This window comes from Leopardus geoffroyi, chromosome D1 (assembly GCF_018350155.1).
Source record: "Leopardus geoffroyi isolate Oge1 chromosome D1, O.geoffroyi_Oge1_pat1.0, whole genome shotgun sequence".
NCBI lineage: Eukaryota > Metazoa > Chordata > Mammalia > Carnivora > Felidae > Leopardus > Leopardus geoffroyi.
The window spans coordinates 75,574,830-75,592,578 of record NC_059329.1 but is presented as its reverse complement, the minus strand read 5'-3'; the positions used below and the strand labels follow the sequence as shown (position 1 = coordinate 75,592,578).

The window sequence follows — 17,749 nt, the reverse complement described above, 5'->3', positions numbered from 1 at the left end:
CGGAGAAAAGCCTTCTGATTACAGTTTCTCCTTGGGCTGGAGAAACAAGTCAGGCTCCCTAGGGCAGAGAGGAAAAGGCTGCTCTCCTCAGCCCTCCCAGGAGTGATGAGCAGTTATTTTTGAAAAAGGAGGGAAAAAGTACCTGCAGCCTAGATGGTTCTTGCATACTAGAAAGAAAATTAAGCCATTGTGAGAGGCGGGAGAACAGGACTGGATGCTATTCAAGCTGGGCTCACTCCCCCCCCCCCCCAACCCGGCCCCCGTCCAAAACAAGCCAAACCGCAATACGGATCAACACCCGCGTGCAACTCTAAGTATCATAACACAATGGGGGCGGGGAGCGGGGGCGGATGCAGACCATGCCGACCCGGGACAGCAGTGAGGGAGCAGACCCACTCGCAGGACACAATCCCGAGCGTGTGCAACCCCAGGAATTTGTGGGTGGAAGGGACCGGGGGAAATTGCAGTCCATTCCACCCCTTTCAGTCGCGCGCGCGCACACACACAGATACACACACACACACACACACACACACACACACACACACACCGACTTTCCTGGCTTAAAAAAAAAAAAAAAAAAAAAAAAAAGCCTGAAATCTATCTTCAAAATAATACGGGAAACACCAAGTACGAAATGCGTTTCAGGGGCTTTCCGTCGCGGGAGACGATTCCCAGCGGGGATGGGAAGCGGGGTGGGGGATAAAAAGTGGAACGGCGCCCCCGGGAGTGAGGTCTGCAGTCCACCTTACCAGCTTCATGGTGGTGTTATTCTGTTCCCAGCGCCACAGCATCACGCTCATCTTACTTCAGGGCGAAGAGGGAAGTGGGGGGAGGAAGCGGGAGAAAAAGGGGGAGGGGGCCGAAGCACCTGCCCGCGCGCCCGGCAGGTCGGGCCGGCCCGGCCCGTCGTGGTCTCCGCCCCGGCCCCTCCGGGCATCCCCGCCGCCCGCGGCCTCCTCGCCCCCACCCCGGCGGCCGCTGCTGAGCGCGCGGGGACCTTGCCCGGAGCCCGGCGCCCGCGCTGCCCGGCTCGCGTGCCTCCCCCGCTCTCTCCCTGCCGGCCTCCCCGCCTCCGCCAAATCAAACAACTCCCCCTGCGTCCGAGCGCCCGCGCCTCGCAGCGCGGAGGCCGCTGGGGCCGCTACGGGGTGGGGGCGGGAGTCGGGGCCGCCGGGCTCCCCGCCCCCTCGCCGGTCCGCGGGCCCTCCGCGTGGCCCCCGGCTTTCTCCGGTGGGCCGGTTCGCCCCCGCCGTGCGTAGTGGGGGGGGGGGGGACGGGGGAAGGGGCAAGACGGTAGGAGGGGGAGGTACTTAACTCTTTCGGGAAGGGCGCGGGTAGGCGGCCGGCCTTCGGCACAAACGGGGGGGGGGCACGGAGGGGGGAGCAGGGGAGGACTGCGGGGGGCGCGGTGTGTGGCTGTCGGGTCCTCACTCCGGACACGGCCAGCGCCTCTCCCCGTGGCTGCTCGGCTCTGTGCGCGTTTGCATTCGGCACCGAACTCACTCAAGTTGGCTGACAGTAACCACTCCGGGATCATCCCCTGCCCCCCAGCAGCTGGAATCATGAGTGTGGGATGGATGAACCAGCACCCGCTGGAGCACCTCCACCCCTCCGCGCGCGCACACACGCAGTCGCCCAGGCCCTGCCCCAGCCACACGCTGCTCCCCAGCCTCATTTGTTTCCTGCTACGTGAAGGAAGGGGCTCCAGTGTTTTTAAACACACCTGGCCGCTGCCACAGATGGGACTTCCGTGGGCCTCGGGGAGGAGGTGGGGCAGGCGATGACAGGGGAGGCAGACAAGGGGAAAGGCCGTATGGCCTTTGTTTCCTTTTCCGCTCGCCCCACCTGCCACAGGCTCTTTCTAGGGAGCCTAGGAAAGCACCCTCTACCTGGTGCTTTCCTCTGAGATTGGGAGAGGGGGGCGCTGGACACCTCCTCACCTTCCTGTCCAGCCCTTGTTGGGATCCCTGGCAACTTTCAGTAGCCTGAAAAGGCTCAGCAACCCTGCAGCTCCTCGAGGCAAGATGGCACCGGCTACCCAGATCTCAGGACGTGTCTCTGATTTGGGCGAAGGTGACATTTTAGGATGAATACCTGGCTGGCCCCTGCTGATAGAGAGCTATGATGAGAATTCATGGAATTGCTTTATTACACATTCATTTCAATAGGCAAAACTGTTTAAAATGAGGGGAGGTGATAAAATGGGTCCTAACCTTTTAAAAGTGATCTTCCAAACATAGCAATTAGATCAAAATGTTGCTATGCCTGAAGATTTCAGGATTTGGTTTCCCTTCACAGATGAAAAATCCCAACTCTTTCCTATGGCCTACAACTTTATGCCCATCCTCTCCCTTTTACCTACTGTGCTCCAACCACAGTGGTCGTCTTTCTTTTTCTCCAACACGTTGAAATCCGTCCCACCTCAGGACCTTTGCACCTGACAGTCCCTCTCCCTGGATCACTGTTCCCCCTAAACCTGCCTATGGTCTCATTTCTAATGTCACCTCCTCAAAGGGACTTTTAACTTAATGTGGTGACCATATTCTTGTATTACTATTGTCTTCCCTTTGTTCTGTTCACTGTGTGAACTTTAGCTAACTTGTATTCTTGTTTATTTTTTGCCCTGTCCCACTGGGCTATGAATTGCATGAGAGCAGGGGCCTCATCAGTTTTGTTCCCCCATGGTATCCCCAAGTGCCTGGAACAGTATGTTGCACATAGTGGGAACTCAGTAGATGTTTCCCAAATGAAAGTCTGTTGACAATGTCCTAAGTTCCTGCAGCTTCCTCTGCAATAAGGACAGAGCCAGGCCAGGGCAGCACATCCCATATCCAGCCTGGGCCCTGACCTGAACTGAGTGACTGCAAAAGACCCTGTTATGTCCATCACCACGTATATTTCTGGAGAGTGAAACATAGGCAGTGACATTTGCTGCTTAAAGAGAAGGGGCACATCCTAGCGAAACACAGGAGGGGAAACAGCATATGTCATTTGAGAAAGCATATTCCATATTAAAGTATACTTATGTACTTAGAAAATGAGATTTTAAAATAACTATTTTTTTTCCTCTGAAAATAAAGCTGGACAAGATCATATTGGCCAAGAGAGCAAAACACAAGCTCTCTATCACAGCTGTGTTAAGCCAGGGGTTCTTGGAGCTGGGTGGGAAGATGTGCAGCCCAGAAACCTTCTGGTTGTATGAAAATGCTATGAGACTGGGTATTTGTGCATTTTGGGGGGAAGCATCTATAGGTTTCTCACATTCTCTAGGATACCCAAAACATTTTTAAAAAACTACACATTCCCAGAGAGTCATTGAATGAGCATTAGTTCCCAATCGAAACATTTGCCAGGGGCGCCTAGGTGGCTCAGTCTGTTAAGTGTCCGACTTCAGCTCAGGTCATGATCTCGCGCTTTGTGAGTTCGAGCCCCGCATCGGGCTCTGTGCTGACAGCTCAGAGCCTGGAGCCTGCTTCAGATTCTGTGTCTCCCTCTCTCTCTGCCCCTCCCCCATTCACACTCTGTCTCTCTCTCCTTCAAAAATAAATAAACATTAAAAAAATTAAAGAAATATTTGCTGGTCAAAGATAGAAAATATCACTTATGGCGCAAGGAGGAATCAGGGGGGTGGCAGTAGAGAGGATGCCCAGCTTTAATTAAAAAGAATAAATCCCGTTGCCTTGCCTTTCAGATCTCACACACTTCAGACCATAGGTATGCCGACTCATTTAGCCAACATTCCTTGAACATCCACCATAATGCATTTACCCAGCTCTGTGCTGGGTATTGAGAATCAGAGAGGAGTCCCTACCACCCACACATACAGTCTATTAAAAGATGAACACATACAATTACAGTTGCAATACAATGTGACAGGTACTACAAAGGAAGGCTGTATGGTGTGTAGCTGGGCCATAAAGGAAAAAAGCTATGCACGAGACTGGGAAGCATGGAATAATTTCGCAGAGGTGACACTGACTTACATCTGGAAGGATCAAGGCAAATTCAATAAGAGGAGGGAAGCATGAAGGTAGACAGCATGTGCAAGGGTATAGAGAGGTGAAAAAGCATGGCAGGTTCTGTGTGGTCAAAAGGTGGAGATCAAGGGGCAGGAAATGGGGCTATTTGTAAGGCTGGAGCAGGTCAAGTCCCTGGAAAGGGGATCCTACCCCTAATCCTTATAAACCAGGGGAATGATTTGATTGACTTCCCATTTAGAAGGACCCCTCTAGTAACAGCAAGAAGGCAAGTTTGAAAAGGTGGAGGCTGGAGGGAGAGAGGCCAGTTAGAAGGCTGCTGAAATCACGCAGGAGACAGAGAATGAAGACCCGAATAAGGCAAAGTGTAGAGAAAAGGACGCTGACATCACCAGCAATCTGCTGATGCAATGGGTGATTCACAGGGGTAATGGCTTTGAGTTCATCCAAGCAGATGTCAGGACCCTGCAGAATTTCAGAAACAGAAGCAGCTCCTTAAAACCTCCTACATCTTGGAGAGTTATTTATCATGCACCAAGCTGCCTTTCCTGGCACCTTTCTTCTCCTTCCTCCTATTTCTGTGATCTTCCACCAAGTGCTTTGATGGTGATTTAAGGGAAAGACATCAGCCTGTGTTGACCACATGGGACAAAGCAATGGGAACAATGCTTGTGAAGGTCAGTCCTACAGTGTGCCCTTGTTTCTCCTAACCGTTGGCCCCTTTTTTCAGCTCATGGCTTTCTGACCCATTCCCTGAACCTGACAGTCCAGCCCTCACCCTTGCAGACAGTGACCCCCACCTTAGCCTAGGTCCCTGAACGTGACCTCTCTTGCACTCTCATGGTAGCCACAAGGTAGAGTCCTAGGTCCTAGTATTGTGCAACCCTTTGTGGCACTGACCCCCTCCCCTCCCCAGAGGCTGGATCTGCCCTTTGCTGACAGTGTCCTGTTCCAGACCTTTCCATCCTCAGCATCCAAGAGATGTGCCCCATATGGCTCAGCATTTGCTTACTTGCATGTCCGTCTTCCCTACTCTTCCACTTCTCTGAATTCTTAGCACCTCCCCAGCTGGGGGAGGCACGTGATAACTATCTCCAGAACGAAAGCTGGAGTGTCTATCTTGTTCCTCAAGACAGGAAGAAGAGGGGAAGAGATTTGGGCCAGAAAGCCCGGTTTGAGGCCTGGCGTCCCAAAGACCTGCTCATTCGCAGTCCTCCTTTCCCTCACCTATAAGATGATGATCTATAAAGTTCCTTTTCCCTCCTACATTCTGCAAGTCCAGCCCCTGTCTGATAAACTAATTTGTGTCCAGCTGTTAATGGCTTAATGTGTTTCCCAGATAACACACTCCCAGTTTAACAGGGGATCTTCCACTCTTTCAGCCAAAGCAGTGACTAACGGGGAAACGTTCAGACACTACAGGGGCCAGCCCGGGGAACATCAGACAAAACGAGCTCTCTAGGCTGCCCCGAATGTGGGCTGATGCCTTTCCACCCACGCGCGAGGCTGACTGTGGACAGATGTCAGCTCTTACGTGGCACGGTGATGACAAAGGAAAGACCACAAGCAGCGTGCCACCCCCTGAGGTAGGGAATAAGCCAATAGCTTAACATAGGGAGTCCGTTATTTTTTCCCCAAATAACCAGAAGCGAATAGTAAATTAGCACAGAAGAGTTCAGCATCATCTGTCCAGTGAAAATCCTAGCCATAGTGGCAGGTGTTTCATAAGTCTGGCAGAGGACAATTTCCACTTACTCATGACAGCAATGCTCAGAAAAGCCATCTTCCCCATTTTGCAGATAAAGGCTCCGAGAGGGTAAGTGACTGGCTCCGTCCAGTCACTTCAGACACTGCCAAACAGGAGCATCACTTGAGACAGCCTGCCTGCCCCTCATCTCTGCAGCGCGCACGCTATTGCCGTACTATGTACAACAAAGGAAATCTCAGAAATGCTGTCCCTGGGAAAATGAAGACCGTCTGTGAGCAGACGTCTCTGCAAGTGGCCTTAAGGCTTAGTCTGAGTCCCCTTCCCTTTCTGGGAGGGCCTGGAGATCTCGGATATGGAGGAAGATGTATAAAAGTGAAAATAAAAGATTTGGGGAAGTACACAGCAGGCAGTCTTTTTAGAAACTGAGAGTCAAATCTAAGCAAAGCACTAATCCTTCTCGGGGAAGAAAGCTGGGACAAGGAGCGCGAGCACAGAAGATGCCATCTCCCCTCCACCAGCTTTGGAGGGGAGTGAACCCCCTGCCAAAAGGTCACTGGGAACACTGGGGTCTGCAGGGGGTCCACAGCGATTGGAGGGTTTGAAAGTAAGATGTATGGCTTTCAGGAGGCAGATACAATGTCACACTGACAAGCCCACAAATGAATGAATACGGCCCTCCTCGAAAGGGCTGGGCTGGGCTGGGCTGGGCTAGCAAAGGATTTCCCTCCCTCCCTCCTCCCTTTACTTTTTTCTTGAGATAAAGAATTATGTAAAGGCATCTCCCAGTGCACATGCTAAATGCCACTGCCTTCGGTTTGTTCCCTGAACAGTGTTTAATGTGTGGCTTTCTGGGTCCCCCCACAATTCACTTTCTTCCTACCAGGGATGGGGATCAGTGTCTGAGTGGTGCAGTGTCTCCCATGGCCCCTCCAACACGCTTCTCACTCTCCTGGAGGAGGCCGGGTACAGCCACATCTCCACACCTTTGCTCAGGCTGTTCCCTCTGCACGGAAGTGCTTTTCCTTCCATTCTCTGCCAAACGATATCCTGTAGATCCGGGAGGACCCAAAGCAAAGTTAACTCAGTTGGTGAACTTCTCTTAGATCCCTCCCCTTGGAGAACTCTCTCTCCTCTCTTCTGTGGTTCCCAGCTCTTTGTTTCCATCTTCTCAACAGCCTTTGTAACAGTCTGTCTCCTTCTGCAGTTGGGGGTGGGCACATCTCATTAGCTGTTGCAAGTATTAGTACTGATGGGAGTATTATCACAACCGGCTTACAAATTGCTTAGGAACAGGTACTCTAACTTACTCACCTTTGAACACTCAGAATAGGGTTTGGCTTGTCACTGGCACTACACCAAACAGAATTAATACATTCAGAAGGTGAGGACTATAGGAGGCTTAAAGATCGTCCAGTCCCCTCCCCCATAACTGTCCAGGAAAATCCAGGTCCCCTCTATAGAACGCCTTCCGCCGTGCCGTGTGAAGTGCACTGAAAAGAATTCCAACTGAATTGTGGGAGGCTGGACACAGGACACGATGGCATCTCGGGAAGGCTCTCGGGAAGAAATCCGAAATCCGCGGTGACCTTGCCACACTAAAGATTCACTTGCTGGCTGGGAACCTGGATACTGGACATTTCCTTTTAAATATTGCTAGAAGAGCTTTTGGAGAGCGAGGATTATGTCTTATTTTTCTCTATGGCCTCCCAAGCACTGCCAAACATAGGAGCTTAGGGTAAAAAATAATTTTCAGGAAGAATGGACAAATAATTAAAGACTAACTTTAAAGCTCTGGGGTAAGAGGCCTTTGACTTCTCCAAAGCAGCCAAACTGGTCCCAAGCAACTTAGAGCACACTTCCGAAGAGCAGGCACGTTTTTCCCTCAGATCCCAGGGTTGCCAGGTGCCCCTGGTATTTATTTGCTCTATTCAACATCCCAGGCCCAGGGGCTCCTCCTCCAGCCCCCTCCCCTCCCACTCCTTCAATGAGGCAGATAAGGGTGGAAATTGTGCAATCTCTGGGTGACCTCTGACCCCCCTTTGAAGGGCCTCCACACTGCCAGCCCTCCCTCCTCCCTCTCTCCCACCCTCTGAGCAGCCACATCTCCTGCTCTGACCCCAGTGAGATGTCTGGGCATGGGGACTGCGGACATTTTTGGAGGTAGCATAAAGACATTTTAGGCTTATCCAGCCCGTTCCATTGAGCTAGGGGTTCATGTAAGGTGAAATAGAACTGTTTAAAGCAAGCAAAAAAAAAAAAAAAAAAAGCTTAAAAAATCCTACCACAGAAATATGGATAGCTATTGTCAAAGCACTTAAGAAAGTTAAATGGTTTCTAATTTTTGTCCTCTGTTCTGGTTTTGCGACTGAGTGATTCAGATGAACGGTCTGGAATGGAGTTGTCCTCAAACTCTCACTGGGTTGTGTTGGTTTGTTTTGTTTTCGGTGGTTGTGGTTTGGTGGGGGAGAGGGTGGTGTGGTTTTGTTTATTTTATTTTCCCTGTGGGATCAGCCCTTTCATTCTGGGCCGGTTCTGGTCACCAGGGATTAAGGTCAGCAATTTACGAGGCAGTCTTCTTTCCCAAGGGGCTGTGGTCCACTTCCTGGGCACCGTTGAGGAACTCAGTGGCTCCCCAGTAATACTTGTGTTGTAGGAAATGCCATTGCTTTTCATGATAGAGATATGAAAGGGACACAGATACCCTCGAAGTGGGTTAAATATTATTCCCCAATGGGGGCTCTGGAGGCTTTTCCTTTGGAACAAAAGCAGCGGCAGGTAAATTAATTCCACTTTTGTTAGGCATTCTGATTTCACAGGAGATTGCTTCACACACACACACACACACACACACACACACACACACACACACACACCCTCTGAGGGCCTCCTCCTTCCCCCAGCCCAAGAGAGGCTACCGGCAATGAATGCCGAGGGGGCTGGCACTGTGGGTCTGGTACGCAGGGCATGAGATGAGGGTAAACAGGAGGAAACAGATGTCTGAGATGCACCTACCAAGACAGTGTGCGTGTACACAATCACCCTCTATTCCAAAGTCAACAAGGACAACCTGGGAAATCCCAGAATGAGGGCACCATTGTTTAGCAGAGGAAAACTTTCAGCACTGCTAATGACTCACTTTTGGCTTCTGTGCGGGCCGTGAAATTACCACTGCTATTGATCACATGGCCTCCACACTCGTGGGCATTTCTCAGCTCCTAGAGCACAGTGAGTAGCGGGGTTCTTCCCAGCCAGCCCCCTTCCACAGCTTCCTGCCTGGTCATGCTCGGGTCAAATGTGGACCTCGAGAACTCACGATGACCTAATTTTATGTTTGTCAAAGCACTTTCATGTCAGTTACCCAGGTGGTTATTCTTAGAACCATTCTGTGATCTAAGCTAGATGGCTGGCCTGATCCCCTTTTCCAAAGAGCTCACTGAGGCACAGAGAGGTTAAATGAGCTGTCCAGAGTTGCACAGCTGCTTAATGAGCAGGCCACATTAAGTCTTAGACCTACAGGCTCCTTTCTAAATACCCTCTTCCTGGGTTCTCAAGACAAGTGGACTTTACGTCGTATTCTTATTTTCAACAGAATTAATAGCAGCAACCAATAGCTAATAATAAAATAGATTTCAGGAGTGAATCTTCTATGTGCTACGAACCATTCTGAGAGGTCTGCATGTACTATCTCATTGAATGATCATAGTAACCATACGATATAGGTGTGAAAATTACATTGCCCAGAGGGGAAACCAGGCACAGGAAAGTCAAATAACTTGCCCAAGGTCACAGAGCTAGTAAGTGACACTGCTTGGATTCAAACACCGTGTAGCTACAGAATCTATGTTCTTAACCTGTGCTGTTCCACCTCTCTGTGTGGTGACATCATAATCATAATGTAAACCTAAGATCAAAAGTAAAATAAATACTTTGCTGAAAGGGTTTTTACAAATAATAGGTGCTATTCCCAGTTAGCGGAGGTTTTGTTTTTGTTTTTGGTTTTGGTTTTTGCTTCTCCTTCTTTGGCTTTAATGATTGCTGCCACTACAAATAAACTTCCATTGAATCCACAAATTCTTCCTCAGATCGCGCAATGGTAGGCAGTATTCTATTTTATTATTTTTTCTAATGTTATTTTCTTTATTTTGAGGAGAGAGAGATTTCTGTATTTTGATGCACGCGAGCAGGGGAGAGGCGGAGAGAGAGAATCCCAAGCAGGCTCCGTGCAGAGCCTGACTTGGGGCTCGATCCCATGAACCAGACAGAGATCATGACCTGAGCTTCAATCAAGAGTCAGATGCTCAACCGACTGAGCCACCCAGGTGCCCTAGTAGGCAGTATTTTAAATAGCTCTGTGACCTGGGGCAAGTTGTAAACATATCTACATCTCAGCCTCTTCTTCACGGAAACGGGTATGATCATACTGACCTCTTAAAATCAGGGGAGCTCCGACATATGAAGGCCCCTGAAAAACTCTAAGTTCCTAGAACTAGTTTCCCAAAACTAATTGACGGGAAACATTTCAGTCCGTTCAACCACCTCACCTATGTGTCTTAACTGTAGGACTTTTGGGAAGCTTAAACACGCTAGTGAGCAGCCCAGAGCTCTAAGCAGCCATTTGGAAACGGAGCACTGCCCAAAGGTATTTGCCGGCAGAATCCTTCAGGTGGAACAGTTCTCAAGCTACCGCTCCAAGGAACACACTTCAGGATCGGTACCCCGCAAGGCTGCACCTGGCATATATTTTCCCAGCAGGCCCTCCTCTTCGGCAATGTTCAGAGCAGCCCGAAGCCATCTGAAGGCACCCCTAGATTTTTTTCTCACTCCATTTTGAGACCCTGCGGCGGGAGACTTAAGCCTGCACTTCTATCATTGTAACTATCGGTCCAAAGACCACAGGATATGAGTGATGGGACCATGGGGGCCTTGGGGCTCCAACAGAAACATGACCAGAGAACTCAGATGACCCCACCCCTGTGTCCTACACACAATCTGGTTTCTATCAGGCGGGCTCCTGCAGTCACACTGAAGGTCAGTCATTCAGAATATGTGGCAGGCCCCCGACACAAAACCAAGGTTTGAAGGATGGCCTTACTGATAATGAATCCCCATCCTTCCAGCATGGAGCAGATGGTAAGGAATGACAATGGGATTGGTCCTACATCAGCGGGGGGGGGGGGGGGGGGGGTGCCCAATTGGAGGAGGATGTGCGCCTTTGCTCTGATACCACTGTCCTATAGAGGTGGACACAGAGTGTCTGAAATAGCCATTGTCTTATTCTGATAATACAATTGCTAATATTTATCAAGTATTTGCATACTTAGCACATCCCAGACACTAAGCTATTTATCGACATCACCATCTTCATCCTCGCAATAACTCTCTGAAAGTGGTTACCATCACCAGTATCCAGAACTGGTAATAGAAGCACAAAGGTGTTAGGTAAATTACCTATCATCACACAGCTCGTAAATGGTAGAGTTCCATGGTGGAAGTCCAACGTGGGTTTGTCTGAATCTATAGCCTTGTACCGATGGTTATAGGCTTTGTAGGTCTTCTAGAGCAGTGGTTCGCACAGTGCGGTCCCTGCACTTACGGTGTCAGCAATACCTGGGGATTTGTTACATATGCAAAGTCTTAGACCACACCCGCCATAGACCTGCGGAAAGAGAAACTCCAGCAGTCTGTGCTTTGTTGTTGCTGTTGTTGTTGTTGTGGTTGTTGTTGTTGTCTTATAAGGCCTGCAGCTCATTCTGATGCCCGCGAAAGATGGAGAATCACTGATCCAGAGGAAAGAGTTTTGTACTCAGGCTGTCTCTTCAGAAAGCCCCAGAATGAGTCATCTGGCCCATTGTCCACTAGCATCACCCAGCAACAAGCAGCACACAGAAGGGCAGGGTGCAGGGCCCGTAGTTATTCCAAGAAGAAAAAGTAATAGTGAGGGCTGGCGGTCGCAGGTCACTAGGGACCGAGACAGAACAGGGAGGGAGACCTGAGGCCAGCACAAGGCATGCCTGCATTGAATATGCCACACCATTCCCACCCCACTTGCTCACACAGCCACAGGTTCACAGAGGGCTGTGCGGGCCTTAAGGATCCCTGAGTTCTCTTCCTACCCGTGTGCACACCCCGACCTCAGCATGGCCCCTGCCAACAGGGGCTCCTGCCTCTGCTCGAACCCCTGCAGTGATGGACAGTTCACTGCCCCCAGGGCAGTTCTTCCTTCTGTGGAGATTTCTGCATGTTTCCTTGCACTGTTCCCTGCCATTCCTTCCTCCACCCCACCGAACTCAGTCTGAACTAGACTGCCTCAGGGCAGCCCTTCAGATATTTGACAGGGCCCATGCTTGCCCGGTCTTCTCTTGTCCAGGCCCAACGCCTTGGCTCTTTCAAGACTTCCTCTTCTACCTGTTTTCGTGTCCTTTCACTGTCCCGGTCCATCCGAAAAGGCTCCTGAGGTATTCTCAGAGAGGAATCCCCACAAGCCCTCATCTGCCACTTTCCGTTGGCCGAACTCAGCACACTCCACTTAATGGAATAGTTTCTTCGGGCAAGCTGAGCCAACAGCAGCCGGCCTGGCCACGCTGTCCCAAAAGAGGGCACGGGGAGGGGGCGCTGACCGCCTTTCCTTCTCTTCTACCTGATCAAGGCATGGAAAATGGCAGCCTGTCCTTCAGAGATTGCCTCCCTGCCTCTGTTTTCTCTAGGAAATGTTCTCCCCAAGCCCACCCAATGTGCAGTGAGGGAGGCCCATCCTGGATGGGGAAGATCCCCCCTATGTGCCCGCTCTGCGTAACCCGGAGGAGCCCCTGCTCCCTGGCATCTCCTCCTCCTTCCCAGGATTGGCAGGGGTCCACCAGCCCCATTGGAACCTTTGGCTCTCGGAGGTGGTAAACATCAGGCCGTGTCAAGGCCCCGCAGCCTCTCGCGGTTGGCAGTGATCAACCAGTCTGCAGGGAAGAGATAGTGATGGGTCTGTTTTCACTGGACGGACTTGTGGTTATCTTCCCCGAGGAAGCCAAGGCGGGGGCTGGGTTGGGAGCCTGGAGATCTGGCTACAGGCCCTCAAGCTCCCAATGCAAGCTCCCAGTGCCTACTCTGGAGACAAACTGCTTGAATTCAGAGTCTGGTCTACCTCGGCTTGCTGTGTGACCTGGGGCACGTTTAACTTCTTTGTGTCTTGTGATCTCATCTGCTCATGGAATGATAACCGTGCCTGTCTCTCAACGGTGAGGCCCATGTGAAACATGCATATGAACAGCGGGCATGGTAGCTGACACACGGTCCGTGCTCACTGGATGCTTATTGTTCCTATTGGTATGCTGCTTTATACAACTGGGTTAGGGAGCAAGTGATGCATGACTAGAGCCTTTCTAACTTTACAAAGACTTCATTCTCTTGTTCGAGCCTAACAGCTCATGAGACGAGAACATTAAGATTTATCATTACCATTGTATATGTGAAAACACTGAAGCCCAGAAAGGTCAAGTGACTAGTCCAAGGTCACACAGCAGACCCATCACCAGATCCCAGACCATCTGATCTCCTGCCTTGGGCTCCTGGGGTGTGGCTATGAGGGACAGTTTGATTTATACTATTACTGCATTTTCCCTCATGTTCTACACCTGTCTTATTTTCTAAAATCAAGAGCTAGACGTGTGATCTTGGACCTAAAATCCCCAATCTGGACACCACACAGGCTCCCTTGTCCCATGCCTCCCAGTTTCTATCCTAAGGGGCATCCAAGGAAGAGATTTCTCTGTCTCTTCACTCCCTGACCTGGTTTCTAGGCCAGGACTTATCTGGTCCCTGCCCGGTGTTCAAGTTTACAGCCAGGCTCGCTGTCCAACCCAAGGCTCACTGTCTGACCCTGAGCCAGAACTTGAAAGTGCACAGTACCCAGTCGTCCTGGAGACCTCCATGGGACGCCCCATGCCGCGCATCTCCTGAGTAGCCACCTACAATGTCCTCAGGAAGGGGCCCAGGCTCTCTTTTGCAATGACACAGATCCAAACCCATTTCTCCTAAGGTTTCTGGACTGGAGCAAGGCAGGGTGGGTGTGCGGGGTGGGAGAAGGGTATACCTGACTGCTCCAGATGTACCCCTCTAGTTTGCAAATCCCAAAGCCCTTCCTTAGAAGGAGATTCTAGGAGACTTGTGCCTGGGGCTGGGAGACGCCATGTTCTCTACTCAGTGGCTCCAGAAATACCAGATTTTTACACGGTGTCCCATCTGGGCCCAATAAGCACCATCTCTTCAATGTCTGCACTAAGTGGCTTGCAGGCTGTCTTGGCTGTGTGTTCCTGGGAAGGACAATTGATCTCAATGCTCCTCCTCTGGCTCTAAGACATGCTTTTCTCCCTCCTCAAGAGATGTCAGGCATTGGCTCCACTGAGCACTTATCATCCAGGGGTGCTCTAATGACATCAGTTTCCTGAGAGCTGGACAGTTCCCCTCACTTCAAGACCCCGCTTTGCTCTCCCTCCTCCTCCTGCTCCTCCCCATGTCCACCCTTGGCTTCAGGCTGCAGACCCTGACAACACGTGGAATTGGGTTCTCACCGTCCTCACCGTCACTCAGAACCCAGCTCGGTGCTGTTAATAGACACAACCAACAGGGCTGAAAATTTATAAAGAGGGCCGCCTTGTTGCAGATGAGTGGTATTGCAGGGGTTGAAAACTAGCTGCAGAGCAGAATTGTTCTTACACTTATTCATGCACGCAACAGATATTCTTGAATGACCACCAAGCGCCCCCATCCTTTTCTGGGTGTTGGGGAGACACACAGCTGAACAAGACAGACAAAGCCTGCCCTCAAGGAATTTACATACAAGGGCAGCAGAACTGACAGGCAAGTAAATGTATAGTAAGTACCACAAGAGGTAGAGCCAGGTGAGGGACAGAATGTGCCTGGGGGTGGAAAGGCGTGCCCTACAGACAGGCAGCCCAGAGAGGCTTCTCCAAGGAGGCACCTGCCAGCAGAGACTCAAACAAAGGAAGTGAGCCCTGTAGCAGACCTGGGGGAACAGTGCCAGGGGCAGGGGGACAGGAGCGCACAAGCCCTGAGCAGAATGTGGTCAGTGTGCTCAAGGACAGCAAGAACGCCACTGAGACTGGAGCAGAGAGAGCAAGGCAGAGGGTGAGAGCAGATGAGCTGGAGAGAAAAGTTGAGGCCAGTGCCCGCAGCGCAAGTCTGCAAACTACTGCAAACTGACTCTGTCAGCCAATGAGCTAAGAACAGTGACTATGCTTTGAAAGGGTTAGAAGAAGAAGGAAACAAAGGTGGAGAAAAAAGGGAGACAATGATGAAGACAAAGAAGGATAAGAAGATGATGGCAATGTGACAGACTCCTATGGGACCCACAGAATCTAAAATATTAACTTGGGGCATGTGGCTGGCTCAGTCGGTTGAGCATCCGACTTCGGCTCAGGTCATGATCTCACAGTTCGGGAGTTCAAGCCCTGCATCAGTCTCTGTGCTGACAGCTCGGAGCCTGGAGCCTGCTTCCAATGCTGTGTCTCCCTCTCTCTCTGCCCCTCCCCCGCTCATGCTCTGTCTCTCTCTGTCAAAAATAAACATTAAAAAAAAAATTTTTTTTAACTAAAAATAAAAAAATAAAATATTAACTACCTGGCCCTGTACCAAAGAGGTTTGCTTGTTCCCCAATATAGAGATCTGAGGGACAGTAAGCCATCTGGGTTTTATTTCCAGTATCACAGGAAGCCAAGGAAGTTCTGAACAAGGAAGTGGCACAAGCCAAGGCTGGCGCAGGTCAGGGCTCACTCTGGCTCCCCGTGGGGAGGCAGCTGTGGGGTCTGGCACTGGGTGCAGGCAGGAGATTTTATACTCACGTGGGAGTGAGAGGACGAGGACGGTGGCTGTGTCTGGCATGGGGGCAGTGGCTGCCGAAAGAAGGGGCTGATTCTGAGGCACATCAGCAGAGTTGCCACACTGGATCCGGGATGTGAGGGAGGGAGAGGAGCGAAGGACAACTCGGGTTTTGAGGTGGGACAACTAGGGGAGTGTCGGTGCAGAAGGCTAAGAGAGGAGCAGCTGGCGGGGCGGGTTCGAGAAATCAAGAGTTCTAGTGTGGCCAGGATCAGGCTGAGACGATGATTCAACATCACAGTGCAGACATGTATGTACACATTTATATATACGCGCGTGTGCAAAATGTACACACGTAACGTAAAGGATGACGATGTCACCGACGCTGTTAGAAAACCAGAAAGGAAACAAGAATGTATAGAACAGCTACTCTGCTGCGTGAAGTATCTGATATTCATTCCCACAACAATCTATAAGGAAGAATCTCTCCATCTGTCTCTCCCACTTTACTGATGAGAAAAGTGAGGCTGAAACGGTTGAGCCGTTTTTCCAAAGTTGCACGCAGAGCCGGGTAGTGGGGAGAGCCAGGAGATGAAGCCAGGGGTCCCTGCGCTTAACCCCACGACCACTAAACAGAGCAGCACATCCCTGTCTACTCCGGCATGCAGCCTTCCTTTCTTGGCACCTGTGTTGGGCATTTTTATGTGGGCAACACAATGGACAAGTTGGGTTCCCCGGGTTTCCTGGAATTGATTCTACAGACCAGAGACGATAAAATGTTCTTGTTTTCTACCTCTGAATTTAGCAACATGGGATAAACACATTTTTATTACAATACCTTTTTCTCATTCAGTACTTTTTAAATTTTGAAGTAACGCGTGCTTATTAATTGAAATTTTAAAATGTGGAAAAATAGGAAGGGAGGAAAGTAGTAATGTTCACAGCCCTTAAATGTAGCCATGATTGATTCTGGGACTTTTTTCAACATTTTTCTTTCAAAGTTTATTTATTTATTTTGAGATAGAGACAGAGTGTAAGTAGGGGTGGGGCAGAGAGAGAGAGGAGAAGACAGAGGATCTGAAGAGGGCTCCGTGCTGACACCAGAGAGCCTGATGCAGGGCACAAAGTCATGAACCATGAGATCAAGACCTGAGCCAAAGCCAAACACTTGTCTGACTGAGCCACCCAGGCGCCCCTGATTCTGGGACTTTTAAAAGGCTGCACTTGACCCACTGTATAGTTAGCAACAGTTTCTGGGGTTCAGAGCTGTGAGCTCAGTAAGGGAAGAGAACCCAAAAGGAACCAATAAACTGTGCAGCAGAGGAGTTAGGTAATCATAAAAATGGCAGGCATTCATTAAGACAGTATGTATGTGTGTGCTAAGAGTTGTGCTAAGGGTTTTAACTGCATAATTTTCTTTCTCATGTCCCATTTTACATTTGGAGAAACTGAGGCTCTTGTCACTCCTAAGCACTCCCAGAGCAGAAGCTCTTCAATCTCATGTCACTCTGTGCTTAGAGAACAAGTATGGCCCACCAGAAGGCTCTAACAAATACCGCTTTTTTTTCCCCACCCAAGAGTTTAGCGTAATTTTAGAATGGACCTCAACTTTGAATTCAACTAACACATGCCACCACATCACCGACCTCAACAAACATTTCTCGAACAGCTAAAGAAAAACTAAAATCGGATAGATCCACAACAAAATTAAGGAGAGGAAGCCAGAGTGAAGTGAGGCAACCCAGGCTAGTTTCATGGATTCATTCATTCAACAAGTATCTATTGAGCCCCTACTAAGTGCCAAGCACTGGAGTGAGACACTGAGGACCAGTGTTGAACGTGACAGACTAAGATCCTGGACTCATGGCAGATTTTGGTCAAGGGATCACCATGGTTGGCTAAATCTGGGGAAACACTCGGAGTAGCTTCCCCTCAGACCCTAGAGGTCTGCCTTACTTTGCTCTGATGTACATGGCCACCCTGTGCCGACCAACTTGCAAAGAACTATCTAATTACACAGTGCTCCTGTTTTATTCTTTGGACCAAACATTGTGTAACTTGTCCTTCCACGTCATTTCTTACTAGCTTATTTCTGCTCAGTTTCCAACCAGATCCAGTAACTGGAATTTTTAACCTGAGGCTATGGCCCTCCAGGGGTCTCCATGGATGAGAGGATGTTGTTATATGGATATATATTTTGCAGAGGGTCAGGGACATGAAGGGGAGCAAGGGTCCA

The 17,749-nt window shown here is 50.1% G+C and overlaps 1 protein-coding gene and 1 non-coding gene across 28 annotated transcripts in view; both read right to left on the bottom strand.

Annotated features, from left to right (window-relative positions):
* The window catches only part of NAV2 (neuron navigator 2), a 740,939-nt gene that overhangs the window by 327,653 nt on the left and 395,537 nt on the right, over positions 1 to 17,749 (bottom strand). The window contains exon 1 of one of the 27 annotated variants that reach the window (XM_045484765.1): positions 753 to 1,072. The exons of 25 other annotated variants lie outside the window; for them this stretch is intronic. In XM_045484765.1, the coding sequence (XP_045340721.1) occupies positions 753 to 803 (51 nt within the window). In that variant the 5' untranslated portion in view covers positions 804 to 1,072. Of the gene's footprint in view, positions 1 to 752; positions 1,073 to 17,749 lie in introns of those variants that run through there. One more of the 27 variants, XM_045484772.1, reaches the window with a different exon arrangement.
* LOC123602812 lies at positions 17,089 to 17,160 on the bottom strand. The gene has a single exon (XR_006714580.1). It is a non-coding gene; the product is annotated as a small nucleolar RNA SNORD45 (small nucleolar RNA).